Source organism: Larus michahellis, chromosome 2 (assembly GCF_964199755.1).
Source record: "Larus michahellis chromosome 2, bLarMic1.1, whole genome shotgun sequence".
Classification (NCBI taxonomy): domain Eukaryota; kingdom Metazoa; phylum Chordata; class Aves; order Charadriiformes; family Laridae; genus Larus; species Larus michahellis.
The window spans coordinates 115,413,281-115,432,727 of record NC_133897.1 but is presented as its reverse complement, the minus strand read 5'-3'; the positions used below and the strand labels follow the sequence as shown (position 1 = coordinate 115,432,727).

The window sequence follows — 19,447 nt, the reverse complement described above, 5'->3', positions numbered from 1 at the left end:
TGGCAGAAGCTTTGAAGGTTTCTTAATGATTTGCTTTTGTACGTTCAGATATATTGCTTTCATTTTTTTCCTTGCTCTGTTGTATGATTTATGATGTGCCCTTCCCTGGGACCTTTAATGTGTTTTGTCTACTGTTGTATCTTTTACACTATTGTCACTCAGGATTATCCACCAAAGAACACACGCCCGGTACTTAAAAGCAACATATGCACTGTAAGGCAGGACTGGTTTGGAAAAACAGCACTCTGGGTTGCAGTTCAGGCAAAAAGCTCCACACGTTCCAGGATCTGTGTTTTGCAGTTCAGATTAGTTGGCACTGTTGCCTGAGCTTTGGTTGTGTGCAGAAGTTAAGAGCCGCAGTGCACCTCACCACAGACACAGACAGCAAAGATAGTTCTAGAAAATGAAAAAGAAATTCTTAGTAAACTCTGGGCAACAAGAAATGAGAATAAAAGGTTCTTATTTAAAAGTTCTGCACTGGAGAAAACAGAGCTGGTAGACTGTACAGATAAAAGTCTAATGTGTTTAAAAATGAAAATAATTTCTAGTGTCAGAACTCTTTTTTCTCTTTTTTTTTTTTTTAGTTTTCTCCTCTATGTCACTGTAGTCATTCTCAAAGACAGGCCATTAATCCTCCTTACGGTGAGTGATGGTCATTTCAGCTGCAAGAGTGAGGTCATTGATTTATGGAGGTTATAGCTGCATTTGGGGGCATGAGATGAAGGAAGAGAGTTGACTGAGATCTTTGCATAATTTGAGCATATTGGTTTTCCTTTAAACAAGGATTTTTGAAATTCTGTTCCTAACAGTCTTTACAGCAGCCATTAGTCCTAGCTGAGAAGCAGGACCGATGTTGAATGGGAGACAGAAAAAAGGGTGGAGGAGGAATCAAATGGCATAAGCCAGAGAAATTTACAGTATGCACAAGGACTAATAGTACTTCCAAGATAATAGAATAATCTGGTTTCAGTTAATGAATACAGGAATTTGTGGAAAATATTTTTATATAAAAACTATTAGCAATATTCCTCATTGTTTATTTAAACCTAAATCCCTGTTTGAGACAGAACTAGAAGATGCATAACTATCTTTTTAAGTGTATGACCAAGGTTTTATTAGGAAGGTTAGTATTTTGTGTTACTCTGAGGGAACCCAGAGCAACTGCAGACAACCTCTTTGCTGATACGGCATAACACTAATGACAAAAGACACAGCAAATCATCACTTGCAATGAAACAATGGTAGAGCCTTTGGAATCTGTAGATTCATGAAAAGTGCTTCATTTCCTCTTTCTTTAAAAAAAAATACATGCAATGAGTAAGCATTTCTCACAGTCATCCATTAGTCCACCCCTAGTCATCTCATAGTCCATCCATAGTACCTGAAACCACCACTATACCTTGGGATCTACACAGGACTTCAGGAGGTCCAGTTCAGCTCCTGTTGTCACAGGAAGCATTTCTTCATGTTCATCCATTCCCAGATCCTGTTTGAGAGGACTTTGGTCTTATTCCACTTGATGGGGAGTTTGTTTGGTGTCATTTCATTAGCATATAGCCATAAAAAACATCAACACTGAAAGTCTGTAACTAGAGAGAGTGGGTTTCAGGAGCAAAAGAAATTGCAAAGGCATCTCCAGAGATTAGATCAGTGGAGCCAACTGAAGGAGGCTCAGTACCATCAAAAAATACCTGAAAACAAGTATCTGCTTCTTCCTGCAATGGAGGGGAGGGGAAAGAAGAGAATCTAGTAATTGTTTTTAATCTCCTCTCATTAGACAAGTGTTACTCTTTTATGTACTTCAGAAGAATATGGATCTAAGACTTGGGAATGGGAAACTGCCCAATTAAGGATTTTCCTTAAAGTTAACAATATAAAAGAGCTCAGACCAATTTTCAAAAAGTGAACTGTAGTTTGGGACGTATTTACCTTGAAAAACACCACTTTTCTTCTTAATGCTTTGTAATAGCTAAGTCAAATGAAAATAGTGTTTCTTTTGGTATTAGTTTGAACTTTGTTCATTTGAGATAGTCTTTTGTGTAGGGTCTCTGACTGTATGGTAACTAACAATATAAAAATGATGCCAGCCAGTTTGATCAAACACGTGGTTGTCTGAGCAGGATTTTGTTTGGGCAATACAGTTAAGAGTATATACTATGTGCTGCTGGTGTGTTCAACAAACATTAAAAAAAATTAATCATGCAACATTATCTCAGCATTGCCTCAGGCAGGTCACAAACTTTTAATGGACTAGACTAGGAAAAATGATTAAAAATTAAAGTTGGTTCCTAGCTCTGCAGAACCTGGCCATTATTGCTCCTTTATAAAAAAGGGGAACACGTTTCTTTACCTCATTCTTATTACCTGTGAAGAGGGAAGATTTAAAGGTGAAGCCTGTAAATGGACCTTGTGGTCCTAACTGATGGAACTATTTTGGGTTAAGGTAAGAAATTTGCAGCAAGATTTGCCAGGGTGAAGCCTGGACTCGATGTCCAATTTATTTGCCATGGAGAACTATTTATAAGGAACAATAAGTTCGGCAGACACAAATTGTTGTACAGGTGAGCCACATCACCTCACCAGCTGCCTACATCTGCTCTGGGAAGAAATAAGACTAAGCTGTTAAACCCTCATTTTGATCTAATATCTGGATTTAGAGGCCCATTAAATTTTTTTGTACATGCTTGGGCAGAGAACAGCATTACTTGCCATTTGTGATGAGACAGCCTTAAAAACCTTCAGAGGGATAAATGTTAAGTGATTCCAAACTGCCTTAACAATGCCAAATCAATGTATTCATTCTTTCTGTATCTGTAATGGTCACAATTGCTGTGATTGCTTGCTACGCCCAACCTCCCTGGCGTGCAAAGCCCTGCCTGGCCATCCTGGTCCCTCCCCGCAATGGTGCAGGGCACCCAGGTCTCACAGGGCGGAAGCTGTGACTCCAGTCGTAACAAGTAAGGCTGTCCCCAGTACTGGTGTCTGCGTTGGTAATGGTGCTTTGAAGTAACACAATGTTTGATGGTTTGTTTTTTAAGCTGTTTAACGTCGAGAAGCCAGACAAAGACCAACAATAAATGAGAAGAGACGGAGACAAAAGATGGTTGGTAGAAACAGGCAGGTGTTCTTTATTTCATGTGGCACAGCATTAGGCAGACAACCCAAGAAACAGTTTCTAACAAAAACCAAAGCTATCACTTCCAGGAACCATCCCCCAAACAAGGGTCTACTGCCAACAGTGGCACTGAGATGTCCTTGCCTGTCCACTCTCATCTCCTCATAGTTTGCATACGCTTAGGCCGTACCTTAGCTGTGAGTGTCCTTTCCAAGGAGACTAACTTCTTACGATACAATATCTTTAGACAGCGTACATACTGTGCAGTATCACCAAAGTACAATCTCCTCAAGCCATGCTAAAATATAACGCTAACTCTGGAGAGAAGGCTGTGCAATCGCCTCGGTCTCTCTGAGGTAATACAATGCTGTTTCTTAGCTGACAACATGAGGGGCACCTGAGGGAAGATCAATATGGCTTCAGAGTCTATTTTTAAACTCCTGATGCAGTAGCGAGAACCTGGCATGTCGTCTGCTGAGACACAGGGCGAATACCTCCTCCACCCCCGGCTGCCGCCGGGCGCTGGCAGCACCAGAGAGCTGAGCCTACCGTCACCGAGGGGGCTGAGAACATAGATGCTCTTCTACACATCTGAAGGACCAGGAGGAGGAGAGGTCAATCAAAGATCACAGCAGACCGTAATCTTTGCGTTGGTCTTTAGGCGAGAGGTGAGCAATGATGGCGGTAGGGGGAGTTACATAGTTAGCACTCTGGATTAAAGGCATGAAGAATGGCTGGTGGAAGGAAGACGTTTTAGAGACTAAGGGCAAAGCTTTAAAAGCATTGGGATATTACTTTTAGTTATTATCTACAGGTTATTCTCTCTATATATACTATTTTTTATTTCTAAATTAAGAAAATAAACATTTATTAATAAGTCACTGGGTCAAATCCTGCTCTCCACTGAAGCCAAATCCATTGACTTCAATGTGAGGGAGCCCTGTGTAAACAATGATGGGCAAATTTGGCCCTTTATGTCCTGAAAAGTCTGCTTGTACCCATTCCTTTCAATCCTGCAAGGAAATACAGATAGAAGGATTAATTAATTGTTACAGATTTCTTTCGAACTACCAGGGGAGCGTCAACGGGATGTGGCAAAAGAGCAAGAAAAAGGAACTGTACAGTAAGTACAGTTTTAAAGAGAATTTTATCCATGTTTCAGAGCAAAAGTACAAAAAGAGAGTGGATCTGAATCAAGCGCTACTGGCCTTTACTTTCTAAGCAACCACAAAATCCTTCATTTAGACTCGGTGAAACAGTAACACAACTAGAGAAAACAGAAGGAACCAAATGCTCCTTTTCCTCTGCAAACATCACTTGCCCGAAGGTGTGAACACTGTCATCCCTTCGGACGCTGCGCTAACTCCAACTGTCTGCACAGTGCAGTGTCAGCCGCTGAAGACAAAACGTGTCTACTGTGCAGATGAGGAAAACCTGTGGTGTCTTACGAAAGTAACTTACGGTTTTGAGCATTAAAAAACACTAGGTGCTTTTTAGACACAGAACAATACGATTTTGGATGCATTTACCACTTTTATTTCACTATGCAGAAACATACATTCACCATGTGTTGTGATGCAGCTGACAGTGTAATGGACGCTATCCCTTCAGTGGGTATTATAGCTGGACACTAACGAGTTTTCAGTGGACGTTCTGTACAGGTTAAGGCTTGACTCTGAACTAGATAGTAAATGCTGACCGGATTCTCAAACAGATTTTTTTTTTTTTTTCATTTTTTCCTCTGAGAACAAAAGGGAAATCAATAGAAAACCATCACGGTTATTTCAGATTAATAATTTTCTAATGCTGCAAACTAAGTAAAATACAGATTTTTTTTTTCTTCTCCAAAATAACTACATATAATTTACAAGGTTAGGATCTGTGAAGGGTGACTGGAAGCTGACTCTGAACAACGCTGACAAAAATCGTTAAAGTTAATATACTAAAATCATTACTACCTCATAAGGTATTCAGTCAGGTATACAAAGCACACTTTGTAAGCATTTAAATATTTTGATAAGAGTAAAGATTCGTCATTGTTTATCGGGCAGTAATAAAACCAGCTGAAACAAATATAAGATTCAAGTTGTTTACTGAATAAACTGTGTTATTGGCACATCTAATGTGTGGTAAAACATTATACACAGTACCTATACAGCTTCTAGCATTTGGGGGGTAATCTTCATTTACAATATCCGTAAACAAAAGGCTTGCCACCTAACAAATTTTAATTTGTTTAGACTTTCATAAACTGTGAAAGGCATGAACTGTTTATGTGTTACATGAGATCACTGTTTATATTGTTTATGAACGTGCAGGTATAGCTGAAAACTTAGACATTTTAAGAAAATTAAAAATGCTGCTTTTCTGTAATTTTATCGTTGCTTCATGCAATATTGTTTAACTGCTGCTGATTCAGATTGCTTTCTATGGGAAGGTATCTCTGCCAGTTTCTTTATTAACAGTCAAGATCGATTCTTCTGTACTGAAATTTTCCATAGACAGATACAAGTCAGTCAGGTTGGAACTGAGACTCCGTATAGGTTCTCGTATTCCTACTGGTGTGTATGTCTGGATTCATATGCAATTTAGGTTATTCCTGCAGGAGAGAGAACCGAGTTAATTATCTGAAGCAACTACTCTCTTGCCAAAGAGGTTTTTGTCAATTTGTTCGTTTAACAAAAGCTATTTGAAAACAGCATCACCCCAGTATAAGCAACTTGGCGCAAATCCAAAGTCCACTGATGCGAATGGAAAGAATTCGTGACATCAATAGACTTTTAAGCAAGCCACATTGCGTTGTCTCTGAAGCAATTAGCAGAATACCACAAGAATCACAGCTACTCACTCCTCAGTGACTGGTTCCATCTCCCTAATAAATAACAGACACTGCAATTCAGTTTTCTTTAGGTTCTGCATATCCAAAGGCAGGAGAGCAAAACAGCTTCAGAAGGTGCTGTGCTTCATACTCTGTTACTTACACCGAATGCCAGGGAATATCTATTGTTTTAAGAATAAAATGCTGCTATCGATTTAAACAAACCAGACAAGCAGCTTTTTTTTTCCCCTTCTGCATACAGCATTCAAAGCAATTGGTGCAATGCTGCTGGCATTAACGGCTTTTGCATAGCAGGTTAGTATGCATGACATGTTTTTGCACACAGAATAAATATAGTAATATTAAGACGTCTGTTTAGCCAGCCACAATTGGAGAGCATGCCTTTACTGAAAAAAAGCTTGACACGGGAAAAGCTGCATTATCATCTCATCCTGATAAACAATGCTGCTTTAAAACATAAAATGTTCTTCCAAATACAAGAAAGCCAAGACACCCAAATTCCGACACGCTAATTCACTGGATTTAAAAGAAAAATCAAAAGCAAGTTGGATCACATCGTTGCAAGTTCGGAATTAAAGCTTAACATGTAACTTATCCGCACGTGACATTTAAAAAGCGGCTGTAGGTTTTTCCCTTGGCATTTTTAAACAAAACGCATACCTTTAAGAACAAATTATCTTTGTTCTTAAATGATATAAAAGCAGACAACAGACTTTTTTTTGACTTTAGAATTAGAAAATTAGACTCTATCAAAGCATGGACAATGAGGACTTTCCAGAGAGCCAACAAAAGCAAATGAGCAGTTTCTCTTTCTCCAGCTGGCACCACTAAATGAAGAAAGACGTTTAGGGCTGAATGCGGTTTACATTCAAACACCAGAACTGATAACCAGCACAAATGCAACTTGCAAATGCCAGGGAGAGAAAGCGAAGAGTTAGAGGTGAATTATGGTAGGAAAACAACCGTTGCAGCATGCCAGCCCAATCAATGCCTAGGAAAATCATCTAGTCCTCTTACCTGTGGTCAATCCTCCCCATCTTCTGGTGTGATTTCTGTCTCTTTATGTACCACTACTTTGGTCACTGACATGTCAGGGTGCTGCTCTTTGGCTTCTTTAATTGCCTGAGCCAGCGCCTATCCCAAGGAAACCACAGAAGGGCAAAAACAAAAAGGAGGTGGAACATGCATGATCAGTAGCAAGGTGGAGAGATTCATGAGATATTACACAATTTACAAATGAGGAAAATGATTAAAATATGAAATATACCATCACTGATTTAACTACTAATCCAGTTTAATTTAAGGCATGCCAGCATGATATAGTATCTTTTAAAGCAATGTTTAGAAACGTTCTCTTTGGCAGTCTTCAGAATAGCCTTTAGCAGCTTAGAGATTTTACCTGATCATGATCAATATCTGCATCTCCTGTGATGACTATTCGTTTTTCAATTCTTGTCTCTGAGATGCCTCCTTTCACAGTCTAGATGGGAGGGACAAATGCATGTCAGTAACTTACTTTAAAGAGTGCTACTACTCATCCAGGGAATGATCGCCCAGAGCTTGATCAGTGCAGGAACCCAGATGTGACTGGACTGAACTATCTCGAACAGCGTGCGCAGAGGGGACAACCCTGAACTGCAACCTGAGCAGCTCTGAAGTTCGCCTGCTCTGAATGGACTAAATGACCTACAGAGGTCCTTCCAACACAGATAATTTTATGATTCTAATCAATCTGCACATGTGTCAGGAGGGATGTTTGTATGTATGGCAGGTATTTATGGTAAATTCATAGAATCATAGAATTGTCTAGGTTGGAAGAGACCTTTAAGATCACTGAGTCCAACCATCAACTTAACACTGCCAAAACCACCAGTAAACCACGTCACTAAGCATCACGTCAACCCATCTTTTAATGGGTTCATCCCACTCACCCCATGAAGAAAAGAATGGACATACAGACAGCTCATATTAAGACCTAGTTAAGTCCAACTGCAGCTCATCTACTGAAGGGTGAATTTGGCTACAGAAAAATGAAATCCTGTCCTCAGGGAGTACTGGTGGGAGAGCAGAGGGTTTCTGCTTAGGGAGGAACTGTTATTTAGATGCTATCTTGGAACTTAGAAGACCAACATCATTTTTCTGTCTAGCCATAAGCTTTTTGTCTGGCTGTGGGCAGGTGCCTTAGGGTACCACCCAGCAATGCAGCCGCAGTGTCTGAGCTGGCTGCTTGTCCTGTTATGACTACATGATACAGATTTACTATGTGCTTTCAACACCATGCAGGGATAATAGCTCAGGACTCAAAGGCATTATAGTCATGTCAATGGAGCCTTATGCTCAGCCAAATTATTCCTTCCTGGCTACCATATGATGCCAACGTGGCTACTCTGCTTCCAGGTCCAGACAGTATTTGTAGCTAACACAAGTGTCTCTGCACAGCAACGTTTTGTGCTTGCACAGACATACCCTAAGGGTTTATGACTCTCAGGACTCCTGTCAAGTCCCTGGATGATGCCCTAATGAAGCCAGTATAGCCAAAGACATGGGAATGAAGACAGGTACCCAAAACAGACAAGATTTTGTTGAGAGTATAAGCAAGTGTCCACTTTTAAAAATAAATAGTAGAACTGAAGTTAAGAAAACATACACCCTTGTGAAAAAAAAGCTCTCTGTTTTCTGAGGACTCACTTTGGTGATATGTGTAGTGGTTGTAGTGCTGGTGGTTTCAGATGTGATAGTTTGTGCACTCATCAACACCCCCGGTTCTGAGTCAGCACCACAATCCACCTAGGAAAGAGAAAACCAGTCATCAAAAACATGCTCCTGAGCACAGGGAGGCAAGAACTGGACTGGCTGAACTTCCCTATTTCTTCAGTTTTTGATAGAGTGAGTACCTATTGGCAGGGAAATAACTGCGATAAGGGTGAGACCATGTGTCAGTACTTCTCTCTGCATCTGGAGACTCCCCTTCGCTTCTGGAAGGACAGATGAGAAGCTGGACTTTCAAGTCTGTACTTTCATCAATGTTCTCAAAAGGCCCTAGACCAGGACATGAGAGTCACCCTCAGGTAAGCTATACTTACGTACATCCTCCTCAGGCTAATACTTAATACTTGAACAGCTTAGAACAGTTGACATTAAGGCATACACTTAAAGATGGGTGAAGAAACATGGGTTCCTTAAGGGCATCTTAAATTAGACCCTAGCTTTTGCAGAATTTCTTACCTGAGAAGATTCATACGTAATGGTTTTTGTTTCTGTATGGACTACTGGCACTTCCTTTGTTGAAATTTCAAGGTTTTCCCCACCAGCAGAAACACTACTGAAACTGATAGTCTCAGTCTTCACAACTGGTGACTGCATGAACAAAAAAAAAGGAATTGGAACATTTAGCAAAGCTCATGGATTTCTCAGGATGTTTTTTTTTTTTTTTTTTTCTTGGGAAAAGGCAGGGGAACAACGAAAAAGTGCTGTGTTTATAAAAAACCAAAAGAGAAAATTCACTTTGTTATAGTGGTACCTACATGTATATAATGCTATCAACATTTACCACTATCCTGGATTTCAGGAAAACAAACTTCAAAAAAGATCTAAACACTACAAGAGACAATGGGCACAACCTGAAACACAGGAGGCTCCCTCTGAACATTGGGGAACATTCCTTCCCTGTGAGGGTGACCGAGCACTGGCACAGGTTGCCCAGGGAGGTTATGGAGTCTCTGTCCTTGGAGATATTCAAATGCCGTCTGGACATGGTCCTGGGCAACTGGCTCTGGGTGCCCCTGCTTGAGCAGGGGGGTTGGAGATGACCTCTGGAGGTCTCTCCTAACCTCAACTATTCTGTGATTCTACATTTTCTTAAAATGACAAGAGAATGAATCATCCTATTCAGGCTTAGTCTTCCATTCAGCTCTCAGAAAAAAGAGCAAGAACAAGGTTTTTTTTTTAACCCCTCTGCATTACAGTTCTTGAAAATCTGCTAATGGGGTTAAGATAAGGAACCTGGGTTGTTTAAGACACAGGAAACTTATTGACAATTGTACCAGGCATAGAAAAACCAATATATTTTCTGTCATTGAGGACACATGAACTTTGCCAATCTTGATGGACTTTCCCAAAGAGAAGGCCAGCTGAATCCTTTTAATCCATTGCATAAAATGTCACCAAATTAGGTATTTCTCTGTAGCATGAAAAGCGCTTTTAGGTAAAATAGGCACAGCATTTTGCCAATAATGGAAACCAGCAACAAGCCTTGAAGGTGCCATGCAAGGAGGAAATAAGAGGAGAAACAAACTGCCTGCTGCAAAGATGCAATCATACAAGCTTGGTACACTTGGCTTTCCACGAGAGGAATTAACTTAGTCCGCTACTGCCTACGTTTACAGTTCAGCACAGACACGACCGATTTAAGAACGAGTTACCTCAAAATGAGGTTTTGTTTCCAAAGACTCTGAAAGGTGGACTGTTGTACCGTGCTCCTCCGCCTGCTCACACGAAGCAGCAGCCACTCCTTCCAGTTTGGTTAGGGCTTTCCCAGCCTCCTCCCTTTTTTCCTCCTTCGCCCCCTCAGTCCCAGCAGATCCCTCCTTCCCTTTGGCGACAGCAGCCACCGCCGACGCCGCCTCAGCCTGGGCATCCAGCGCAAGTCCGGCTGCTTTAGCAGGATCCCCGCTCACATGCACATTCATCCCGCGTCTCTCCTCGACAACCACAGTCTCCTGTACAACCTTCTTCACCGTATCCTGATGCGGCTGAGCGGCTTGCTTCGTTTCACTGGAAGTTACCTCCTGAGATGTCGTCGTGTCTATTCTCTGCAGGGAAAGAGAATAAACCCCCCCCGCTCAGCATCACAGCCCCCCTCATCAAAGACAAGACTGCCTGCAACAGCTCCCCAGCTTAATGTACTGTGAACATAAAGATAAAAAAAATGGGTATTACATTTTGCCAACTTATTTCTCTCACGCTGCATGGGATTTGCATCCTCAGGACGTTATCAGAATAGTAGAAATGAAAAACAAAGCAAGATTCACAACTTCTAAAAGTGAAGAGAAATGTCACAGTGTGTTTCTCGTTGGTATTTTTGCGTGAGTTGTATAAAGGCAAAATACAGCACCCTGCAAAATGACCAAAACAAAGTGAAATGAGGGAAAACCTGGGTTTGTTTGGTTTTTTTTTTCCAGTGAGGTTTCTGTTGCAGTGTATTGTAACAAAGGAAAAGGCACACGAATACATGCATTAGTTATACAGGTCCCGAGTTAATGCACAAAACCAGGAAACAAAAGAAAAGCAAAAGTAATCGGTGTGCAATCGTAAGGCTGATGGAGGGAATCAAACGGCCACCTGAGCCCAGCTATGCGAAGTAGAAGTAACCCCTCCTATGAACTCAGTCGGTTTTCTGGCGGACTCTATTAAACTGAAGATGTCTGAACCGTCCAAGGTTTTTTCACCGGTGGACTGTTTAGTCTAAGTAGACAAAGAAATGCAGAGTCATACACGGAAGAAAGGCAGACCCACACGCACAGACATACTAGTTACCAAAACCGGAGGCAGGGACAGAGGAACGGGAGAGAAGGTTGCGGGGGCACGGAGAGGTTGGAAACAGGAAAAGAATGGGAAAATAAATCAGTGCAAATTCATAATGGCTGTAGTAAGCAAGAGTTACAAAGCATAGTTGTTAGCGTTGGCGTTTTGCTGGTTCAAGCAAACCTTTTTTTTTTTTTTTCCTTTCATTAACAAGCCACAGCAGCAATACTACACTTCGGTAACACGGATCTTTAAATAAACCGGAAAGGTTGAAAGCCTTATATAATGTCTGCTTCAGACCGTGGGACGGATTCAAAGTATGAGGGGAAAAAAAATAAGCTGGGTCGGCTGCTGTCAACATAAAGCCAGGCAGCAGGAGAACCGAAAGGTAGGGTGGCGTGAGGGGATTGCCTAAAAGAAGTCATGCTTTAATCTTTAAACCGTGGCACGAAGTCAAAGCCACTTGTTACCACTACTTTTGATGCAGACGACTCGGTAACATAGTGAGCAGTAGCAATGGTAAATGGCTGTTCTCTGGAATATCTCCACTCAGACAGGCTCTTATCTCTCCGGGCAAACGCCCCTGCTTTTAGAGCTTCACTGCCAAGGTGTTTTTCTGCTTTGCCAAGCTGCAAGCTTCCCAGTGTACCATGTAACTGCAAATCCTGGTCCATCTTTAGGGTCTTTTTCAAACTCGCTTCTTCCGGACTTTGCAACTGAGATTCTGCTTCCTTTATGGGTGTCAGAGAGTCGGACAGCTTTCTTTTCGTGCTCTGCACGTCGGATCCCCGCCTGGCTTTCTCATCAGTGACAGGCTCGAGGATTTCATACTCAGCCACTACCGGAATGGTTTTCACAGATTCTTGCACTTCCCTTTCCATTTTTTGCAAAGCTTCTACTGAAGGCTGTACTGTTTTCTCGCCCTCTTTAGCTTTGCTTGCCATGGTTACAATTTTCCCAGATACGGTATCATAGGACTTTCCTAGGGTGAACATTTTCTGCTTATTCTCCTCTTTGGATTGTATTTCACTTTCCAAGTCCTCAAAGCTCTGCATTAGAATGGTACTGGATTTTAATATCTCAGGTGGAAAGGCAGTTTTACTGCTCACAGTCACTACTTTGTATGCCAGATTTTTTTTCGATTCACCATCAACTACCTCAGAGGGTATTTTGTCTATAATAACCCAATCCTCAGTGCCCTATATTTGAGATATAAAAGCTAAATTAGAATAACTGAAGGTTTAGCTGTACTTCAGGAGCACTAAAGTATGAAGACTTTTAAGAAACCAATGCTGCCACTTCTGAAATCATATAATAACTTTTACCCTTGTACCTCTTAGAGCAGTTATCAAACAAATAAACAGCATCACCTCAGGCAAAGCATAGTTCCGTTGTAGATTCCCTCCCCACAGAGGCCCAAATAATGTGGACACAAATATTACTTTTGCCACACTATTTCCGTAGTAATTTGAAGCAGGGTAGCGTTTTAGTGCACCATTTAAAACGATAATTGGAATAATTCTGAGGTTAAAAATCATATATTGCAATGGTTCATAACGTTACAGTCAAAAACAAATTACAAAAATAGGGCAAATAAGCCCATTCAACGGTTCCCCATTTGGCACAAACACACTGTTGATGCGGTTTTAGAACAGTATGCATTTATACGTAGATGTAGCCTGTACTGAATTTCCTTGTTCTCATTAGAGTAACATCAACCCCCTTCAGCGTTGTTTAAATTGAGTAGTACAACACAGTAAACGCCATACTGCTAAAGATACTGAACCGAACTTAATGCAGCATCTTTTTTCCTCCTTATGCGAATATGCTATGTGATTCGCTTTGACTATGCAATCAGCATCCACTTAGTTGACCTTAAGACTGTAACTTCTGCATTTAACTAAGCAAAGGTGGTAGTTTAAAATCGAAGGAATTAAAAATAACCTCTAGGGATGATGGGATACTTTTCTGGATAATGATTTGATGAGAAGTAACCAAAGTGCCAGCAGATTCTCCTTCCTGCAGCTTCTTCTCTATCACACTTGGCTAATAGAAAAACCAATAAGAATACAAAGTTCACCATCACTCAGCACAATCTGAATTCACTTGACAGTATAAAGGAAATTCATTCTAATGACAGAAGTGCCCCATTCACCATAACGTTCTCAGTGAAGCTTATGCTGGAAATGCATGCACAACTGCAAACAACATCCACAAACAGCACCGTGCAAGTAGATTTCTAACTAGCAGAGAAATCAGTCTCTATTAGGAAGCCATAAGCTCTGGAGGGGACTCATTCCTCAGAATTTGGCCCCCAGATTACATCTCTCTCTGGAACTTAAGAAAATAAATAAAAAAAAAGTGGTTTGGAAAGGAAAAACCATAATAAAATAATAAATAATTGCCAGCCTATCTGACTGCATTTCAAGAAAGTATTATTTGCTTTTACCTGAAATTCAACGAATGTAGTACCTCCCTTCTGCAAAAATATGAGTTTTTCTGATTTTTCTCTTTCTTCTTTGGTCTAATGTCAGGGGAATAAATGGTTTTAGTAAACGGAGGGTATAAAGTCCACTTACTTTACAATAGCTCATCATATTTCTCTGCTCTACAAATTATTAATTGCATGGTAAACTAGGAAACAGAATTAAATAGAATAATTTTACAGCAAAGAGGTTTCCAATAAGAAGCGAAATCAGTGTCTCTGTGATGAATGCTGACACGAGTATATTGTTTGTGTAGCAGGAAAAACAGTAAATTGAATAACACCCAGGCGTGGACGCACTGTGTTCATTTCACCTTATATTATTCACTTAACTGTGTCTGGTGCCAACTTCCAGGGCTTCCATCAATATCCTAGAACAGGCCCCTCCACCTTCACCCTGGCTTTAGCTCTTTCCTGAGTTTGCAGCCTTCGCTGCAGGGAGCAGGCAGAAGGTGTGTCCTCCAAAGATTTCAGCTCTGCTTTGACCCTTACAAGAGGTCTCAGAGTCCTTTTCCGATGCAGGAAGCTAACTGTTACTGTATGATCAATATAGTGTGACACCAAAATCCTCCTCACTTCTATCCCATCCATGCCTTCCCAATGCCGTGACAATGCTAAGAGTATCTCCACAACTTCACCAACTGGGAAAATTTTAAATGTTGATAAGACTCAATTTCCTAAGCCTTTTGAACCAAGCTTCTGGGCTTGGCCACCTTTTGCCTTTGACCGGAGCAAGTAAGCCCCTGCAGAGCAAAGCAGGTTCCTTGCCAAACCCTTTCTACCCACTTCAATGGCTAGTGTACTCATTAGACATGCCAATGGAAGTACTCTGACCGGCATGATAAAAGGGTACTGTTTTAAATACACATACTCCATGTACTCAAGAAGAAAGGTAGACATTTACAGAAAGATACAAAACTAGAAACAGAGAGGGAGAAACGACTCATCTACCTGACTGCAATGAGACGCATAACTTCTTTATTTCTAAAATGCTGGTTTAATCCAATACAGGTCAGACTACACACTGTCAAGAAGTTTGTCAATTTGATGGGTCATTTTCTGCAGCTATCTGGCTCACCATTATGGCAGATATTTAAAACTGTATTTTTCATAACTGAAGAAAACCTAAGTATTTCCCCTATTATTGTAAGAAACCAACTGGTGACTAAACAGGCTTAAAGTCCAACTGACTGAACACACACAGGTGCCAAATGCTCAAAGCATACATTTTGAAAAGCCGTATGTTCCCTTCTGCTCTTGTTTTATTATATTAAAGAGCTACAGGTAACAGCACTGAATAAATTTTTAAAGTGTATATTTTAAGTTAAACATGTAACTTCTTTGACTAGAAGAAGCTACTACATAACGCAGTGCTCTCTATCCTGACTGCCTCCATGTTTCTCAGTAGACATCAAGGTGCTGATTTTGACCTATACACAACTTCATTTTTTCCCTAACAGACTCCTCTCTCAGCAGGACCCATGAACTGAAACCACCCCGCTCAGCAGGACCAAAAAGGATGGTCAGATGTTATCTACAGCAGGAGTCCTTTAGTGCCAGAAGTCACCCCAGAGTTAGGCTCTGATAGCTCAAATCCACTCACATTTTTCCACAAAAACACCTTCCTTTGGATGAGATTCTGTGGGACCGCTGCAATTTACTTAGATGTATATAAGATACAGTAACTGGATACTGCCTTTGAGCAAGTCCTCTTCCAGTAGGAGAAGTGGTATCAGATAAAGATAACTCCTGCCCTTTTCCTTTCCAAATGAATGGTTAAATTCAGATGTGTTTCCTCAGGGTGAAGCCTACATAACTGTATAATGCTTTGCTGTTGCTTGGGCATTTTAATTAAAAATTGTTATTAATTTCTAAAGCCATAAGGACATGGGACGAAGTGAGGTGGTTTTAAGTTTGCTTCACCCAGATTCTTCTGATTGAGGCTCAGCTAGCCAGCTGCCCCCTTTTCAACAGCACCTTACATCTTTAATATGTTAAATGCATTCAGTTTATTACACTTACAATTTTACTTTTAAGAAAGAAAACCCGTATTTTCAACTACAATCGAACATGGTTTTAGGGTCTATTACGATTCCTGAAAAGGGCAGTAGGAGCAACATTAAGACTCCTCCAAAAGGTAACCGAGTCTGCTTTTTAGGTATTTTAATCCAACTTGGTGGCCATTCTAATGCACGTCTGATGCCAGTTATCAGCCACTGGTTAGATGGGTATAATGTGGGAAAAGAGGAGCTGGGGCTTTTTTTCTTGGCAACATCCCTTTCCCTAAGAGAAGTTGACACGTGGTGTCTGTGCACCTCCAGGGATTCCCTTCCCCTGAGAGCTGTGTGTCTGCAATGCCAACCTCCAAGGTGGGAAAGCATAAGACTCTTCTGAATTACACTCTCAGGCCAGTTTTTGCTGAGTTCCTTACAACATTACATCAGTGCTGGGGGGACAGAAGCAGATTTTATGACCACTTACTGGTCTGTAATGCTACAAACAAGTAACCATAAAGATGATTCCTGCAAGGCAGAAACCAGACATCCATCCGCAACAGAATAAAAAGATTAATCTTCATGCAGACCACACAGCATATTTCTTTTTGCTTCACTGGATTTAAACCAAGGCTGTCTGCTTTTTTGAAGATCTGTGTGTTTTAGCGCAACATGAATGTTACATTGTTACTCTACGTCTCATTATCTAGCCACAAACTAAATAAAAGGCAGTTTTTTAATTGGCAAGTTTCTTGCACGCACTGCAAGACTGCACAGCAAGCAAGATTTTTTCACGCATGCACACTGCATGAAAATGCACATGCTTAGCAATCTGCATTGGGTCTTCAACAAAACGATATCCTGCAGACTGCAGCAACTATCAGTTCCCTTATGGAACTGGCCAAGCAGGTCTAATTATCATCATCATTTCTTCCCCGTCTTCAAAGACTGAGACAGTGCTGCCCTTTGCTTGGTATTTTCTTGTCAAGCTTGGTACCGCACCCCCGATCCATCCTGCTACACCGCTGCTCCCAACCAGTCACCATTATTTAAATTTTCTCTCCATCACCTCCATGGTTCCTTTCACGCATGGCTGGACCTCCTCAAGCTCACCCAACCTGTAAGGAAGCCTGCATTTTTGCACCCTCAGAGAGACCCAATTCTGCCATGTGGCTTACGATGAAATTCATACGCTAACTATATATATTATATATGTGTGTATATATATATATAAAAGGTATCTGTTCCTCCTCGTATGTTTACTGCTAGAGGCCAAGTCCTGAGAAAACGGGAGGACCTGCAAGTGGGGAATGGCCTCTAACTACAGCCTCTAAATCTACTGAGAGCTACTATAAGTAAAAACGAATAGACAAATACGTAATGAAGCCTTTCAGCTCACGCTGACCTCTTCAGGCACTAGTGGTTCAATCATAGGAGCTTCCTCCTGCCTCGCTGCAAGCCGAACGGGAGATGTGGAAAGCCTCTTCTCCCACTCATTAGACACAGCCGTTTCTGTGGAGGTTTCCAAGAAGGTGCGTTTCAGCTCGCTTATATTGGTCTGATGTTTCATCAGATCTTCCTGGGTTTTGTCTAGGTCCTGGACAGTTTTAAAAGAATAGAGCAGTTTGTAATACATCCTAAGCCAACCAAATCTTAGAGCCAAAACACACAACTTGGTTAGTAAAGAGGGAGGTAACATCTCAGGGAGCCGGGGAGCACAGCACTAACACAACACTCTGTGAAAATGTGGCATTTTGAGAGATAACAGCATAGCATATCTCGTACAAGTGAGTATAAATATACTCGTAAAGAGCTTAATCGTATCGTTATTGTTTACACCTGATAAAGAGGCTTCAAACCAACATACATATATGCGCGTGGACGCACACACACATACGTGCACGCATATATATATATATTTATAGTACAAGTTAGAGGAGTCATCATAATCTGGGAAAAAAAAAATCTATTTAATTTATTAGCAGGTGGGAATACACAGTTCATGCATCATAGTGCAGATTCACAGTTTACCACTAAAACTAACACACATGTACGTACATGCACTGGTATATACCAATACCAACCTCTAACATAAGATTACTATGTTTGACATACACATTTTCACCCTGTATTCGCTTAATCAGACTATTCTGAAAGAAGTGAAAAAGAAAGGGAAAGGTAAGGGACACAGTATTGAAAGGATACAAAATGCTGTTTCTACACATTTCTTCACAGAGAACCAACAATACCATGCTGAGAGAGGTGAACACCTCCAATACTTGGGCAACATCTGGGCCTTTGGTTTCTGTACCTGTGCCTTTAGATCTCCGTCCTCCTCTTGATCCGACTGCCAGCATGAGAAAGATTGGAAAACAACACCTTACCCACTTGTATGACCAAAGGCTTTACAAAAACCAGTGAGAGGAACGCGCTAGGTTAAAATCACATTTTCTCTACGTTAAGGTCTTCAGGAGAAGGCGTAGACACACTGGTTGACTTTGCACGGTTCTCCTGACGCAGAGCAAGGCCCCTCTTAGCAAACTTGTTAATTGTGAATGGGGGAGTATTAAACATTTTCCTTTGATAAATATCATTGGTGTGCCCCATATTCATAAATCTCTATTTAGAGAGCAGCTGTTGGACCTTCTCACTGAGACTGCGGCTGGTTTTGGACCACATGGCAACAGCAAATTCTTTGGAAGCCCATAATCCCAGAATTTAAACATATGGCATCTGCTGGGCCACAGGCAAAGCTTCATATTAACTCACCACAGGTAAACGACCCACAACACTTTCTACAGAATGAAGCACATTTTATGTGCTAAAAATATTATTTCCTTAACCTCGGTCTCTTTCCATATTTATATAGTTTTATTTCATATTTAGTCTGTATATATTCTTTCAGGATCTATCTGCAGCGGTGGTGTTCTGGAATTGCACACATTTCAGCTCAAAATTCACTTCAGCTCACATTTTCAAAAGCAATGCAATATGGACTGCCAAAGCAGCCCCCTTTCCGAGGGCTGAGTTTTCAGATGGCAAGTATACCACACGTTTTGAAAATCAAGTATCCAGAAGGAAAACTGAGGACCACAAAATCTTCTCCCCTAAAATAAAGACGGAGGACAGGGAGATTATCATGCCTTTTAAATGCCATGGGTTTAGGATTATGTTTTACTTTCTGTATGGCTCAAGGCCTGAAGCCATACAGCGCAAGAGGCACTTCGAAGCATTTTGTACTCCAGGCTCATCTCAACAGACTTTCTGTTGTGGCTCCATTTGGCTTCTTCTAATGCTCGTGCCACTATTTCATTGTTAATTTTTCACATAGTCCTAATTAGTCAAATGACCCATGGGAAAATCTTTATCTGTTGATTACTTTATAACTCAGCTCAAATCCATTCTATTTACAGCTGAGGCCGAATTGCCCTGACGCGTCATAGAGAGAATTCTTCCTTGACGGTACTTTTAACAGTCTGAAATATTAATGA

The 19,447-nt window shown here is 41.0% G+C and overlaps 1 protein-coding gene across 50 annotated transcripts in view; it reads right to left on the bottom strand.

The window, feature by feature from the left end:
• Nucleotides 1–4,623: 4,623 nt before the first annotated feature.
• Nucleotides 4,624–19,447, bottom strand: part of EPB41L3 (erythrocyte membrane protein band 4.1 like 3) — a 149,623-nt gene continuing 134,799 nt past the window's right edge. For 9 of the 50 annotated variants that reach the window (XM_074576729.1, XM_074576751.1, XM_074576727.1 and 6 more), the window contains 10 exons: nucleotides 18,268–18,303; nucleotides 18,041–18,106; nucleotides 17,362–17,553; nucleotides 11,295–11,417; nucleotides 10,376–10,765; nucleotides 9,180–9,311; nucleotides 8,643–8,741; nucleotides 7,354–7,434; nucleotides 6,972–7,088; nucleotides 4,624–5,714 (listed from right to left, as the gene is read on the bottom strand). In XM_074576729.1, coding sequence (XP_074432830.1) covers nucleotides 6,978–7,088; nucleotides 7,354–7,434; nucleotides 8,643–8,741; nucleotides 9,180–9,311; nucleotides 10,376–10,765; nucleotides 11,295–11,417; nucleotides 17,362–17,553; nucleotides 18,041–18,106; nucleotides 18,268–18,303 — 1,230 coding nt within the window. In that variant the 3' untranslated portion in view covers nucleotides 4,624–5,714; nucleotides 6,972–6,977. Of the gene's footprint in view, nucleotides 5,715–6,971; nucleotides 7,089–7,353; nucleotides 7,435–8,642; nucleotides 8,742–9,179; nucleotides 9,312–10,375; nucleotides 10,766–11,294; nucleotides 11,418–11,947; nucleotides 12,677–13,421; nucleotides 13,524–13,926; nucleotides 14,002–17,361; nucleotides 17,554–18,040; nucleotides 18,107–18,267; nucleotides 18,304–19,447 lie in introns of all 50 variants that reach the window. The other 41 variants (XM_074576753.1, XM_074576752.1, XM_074576716.1 and 38 more) reach the window with 16 other exon arrangements.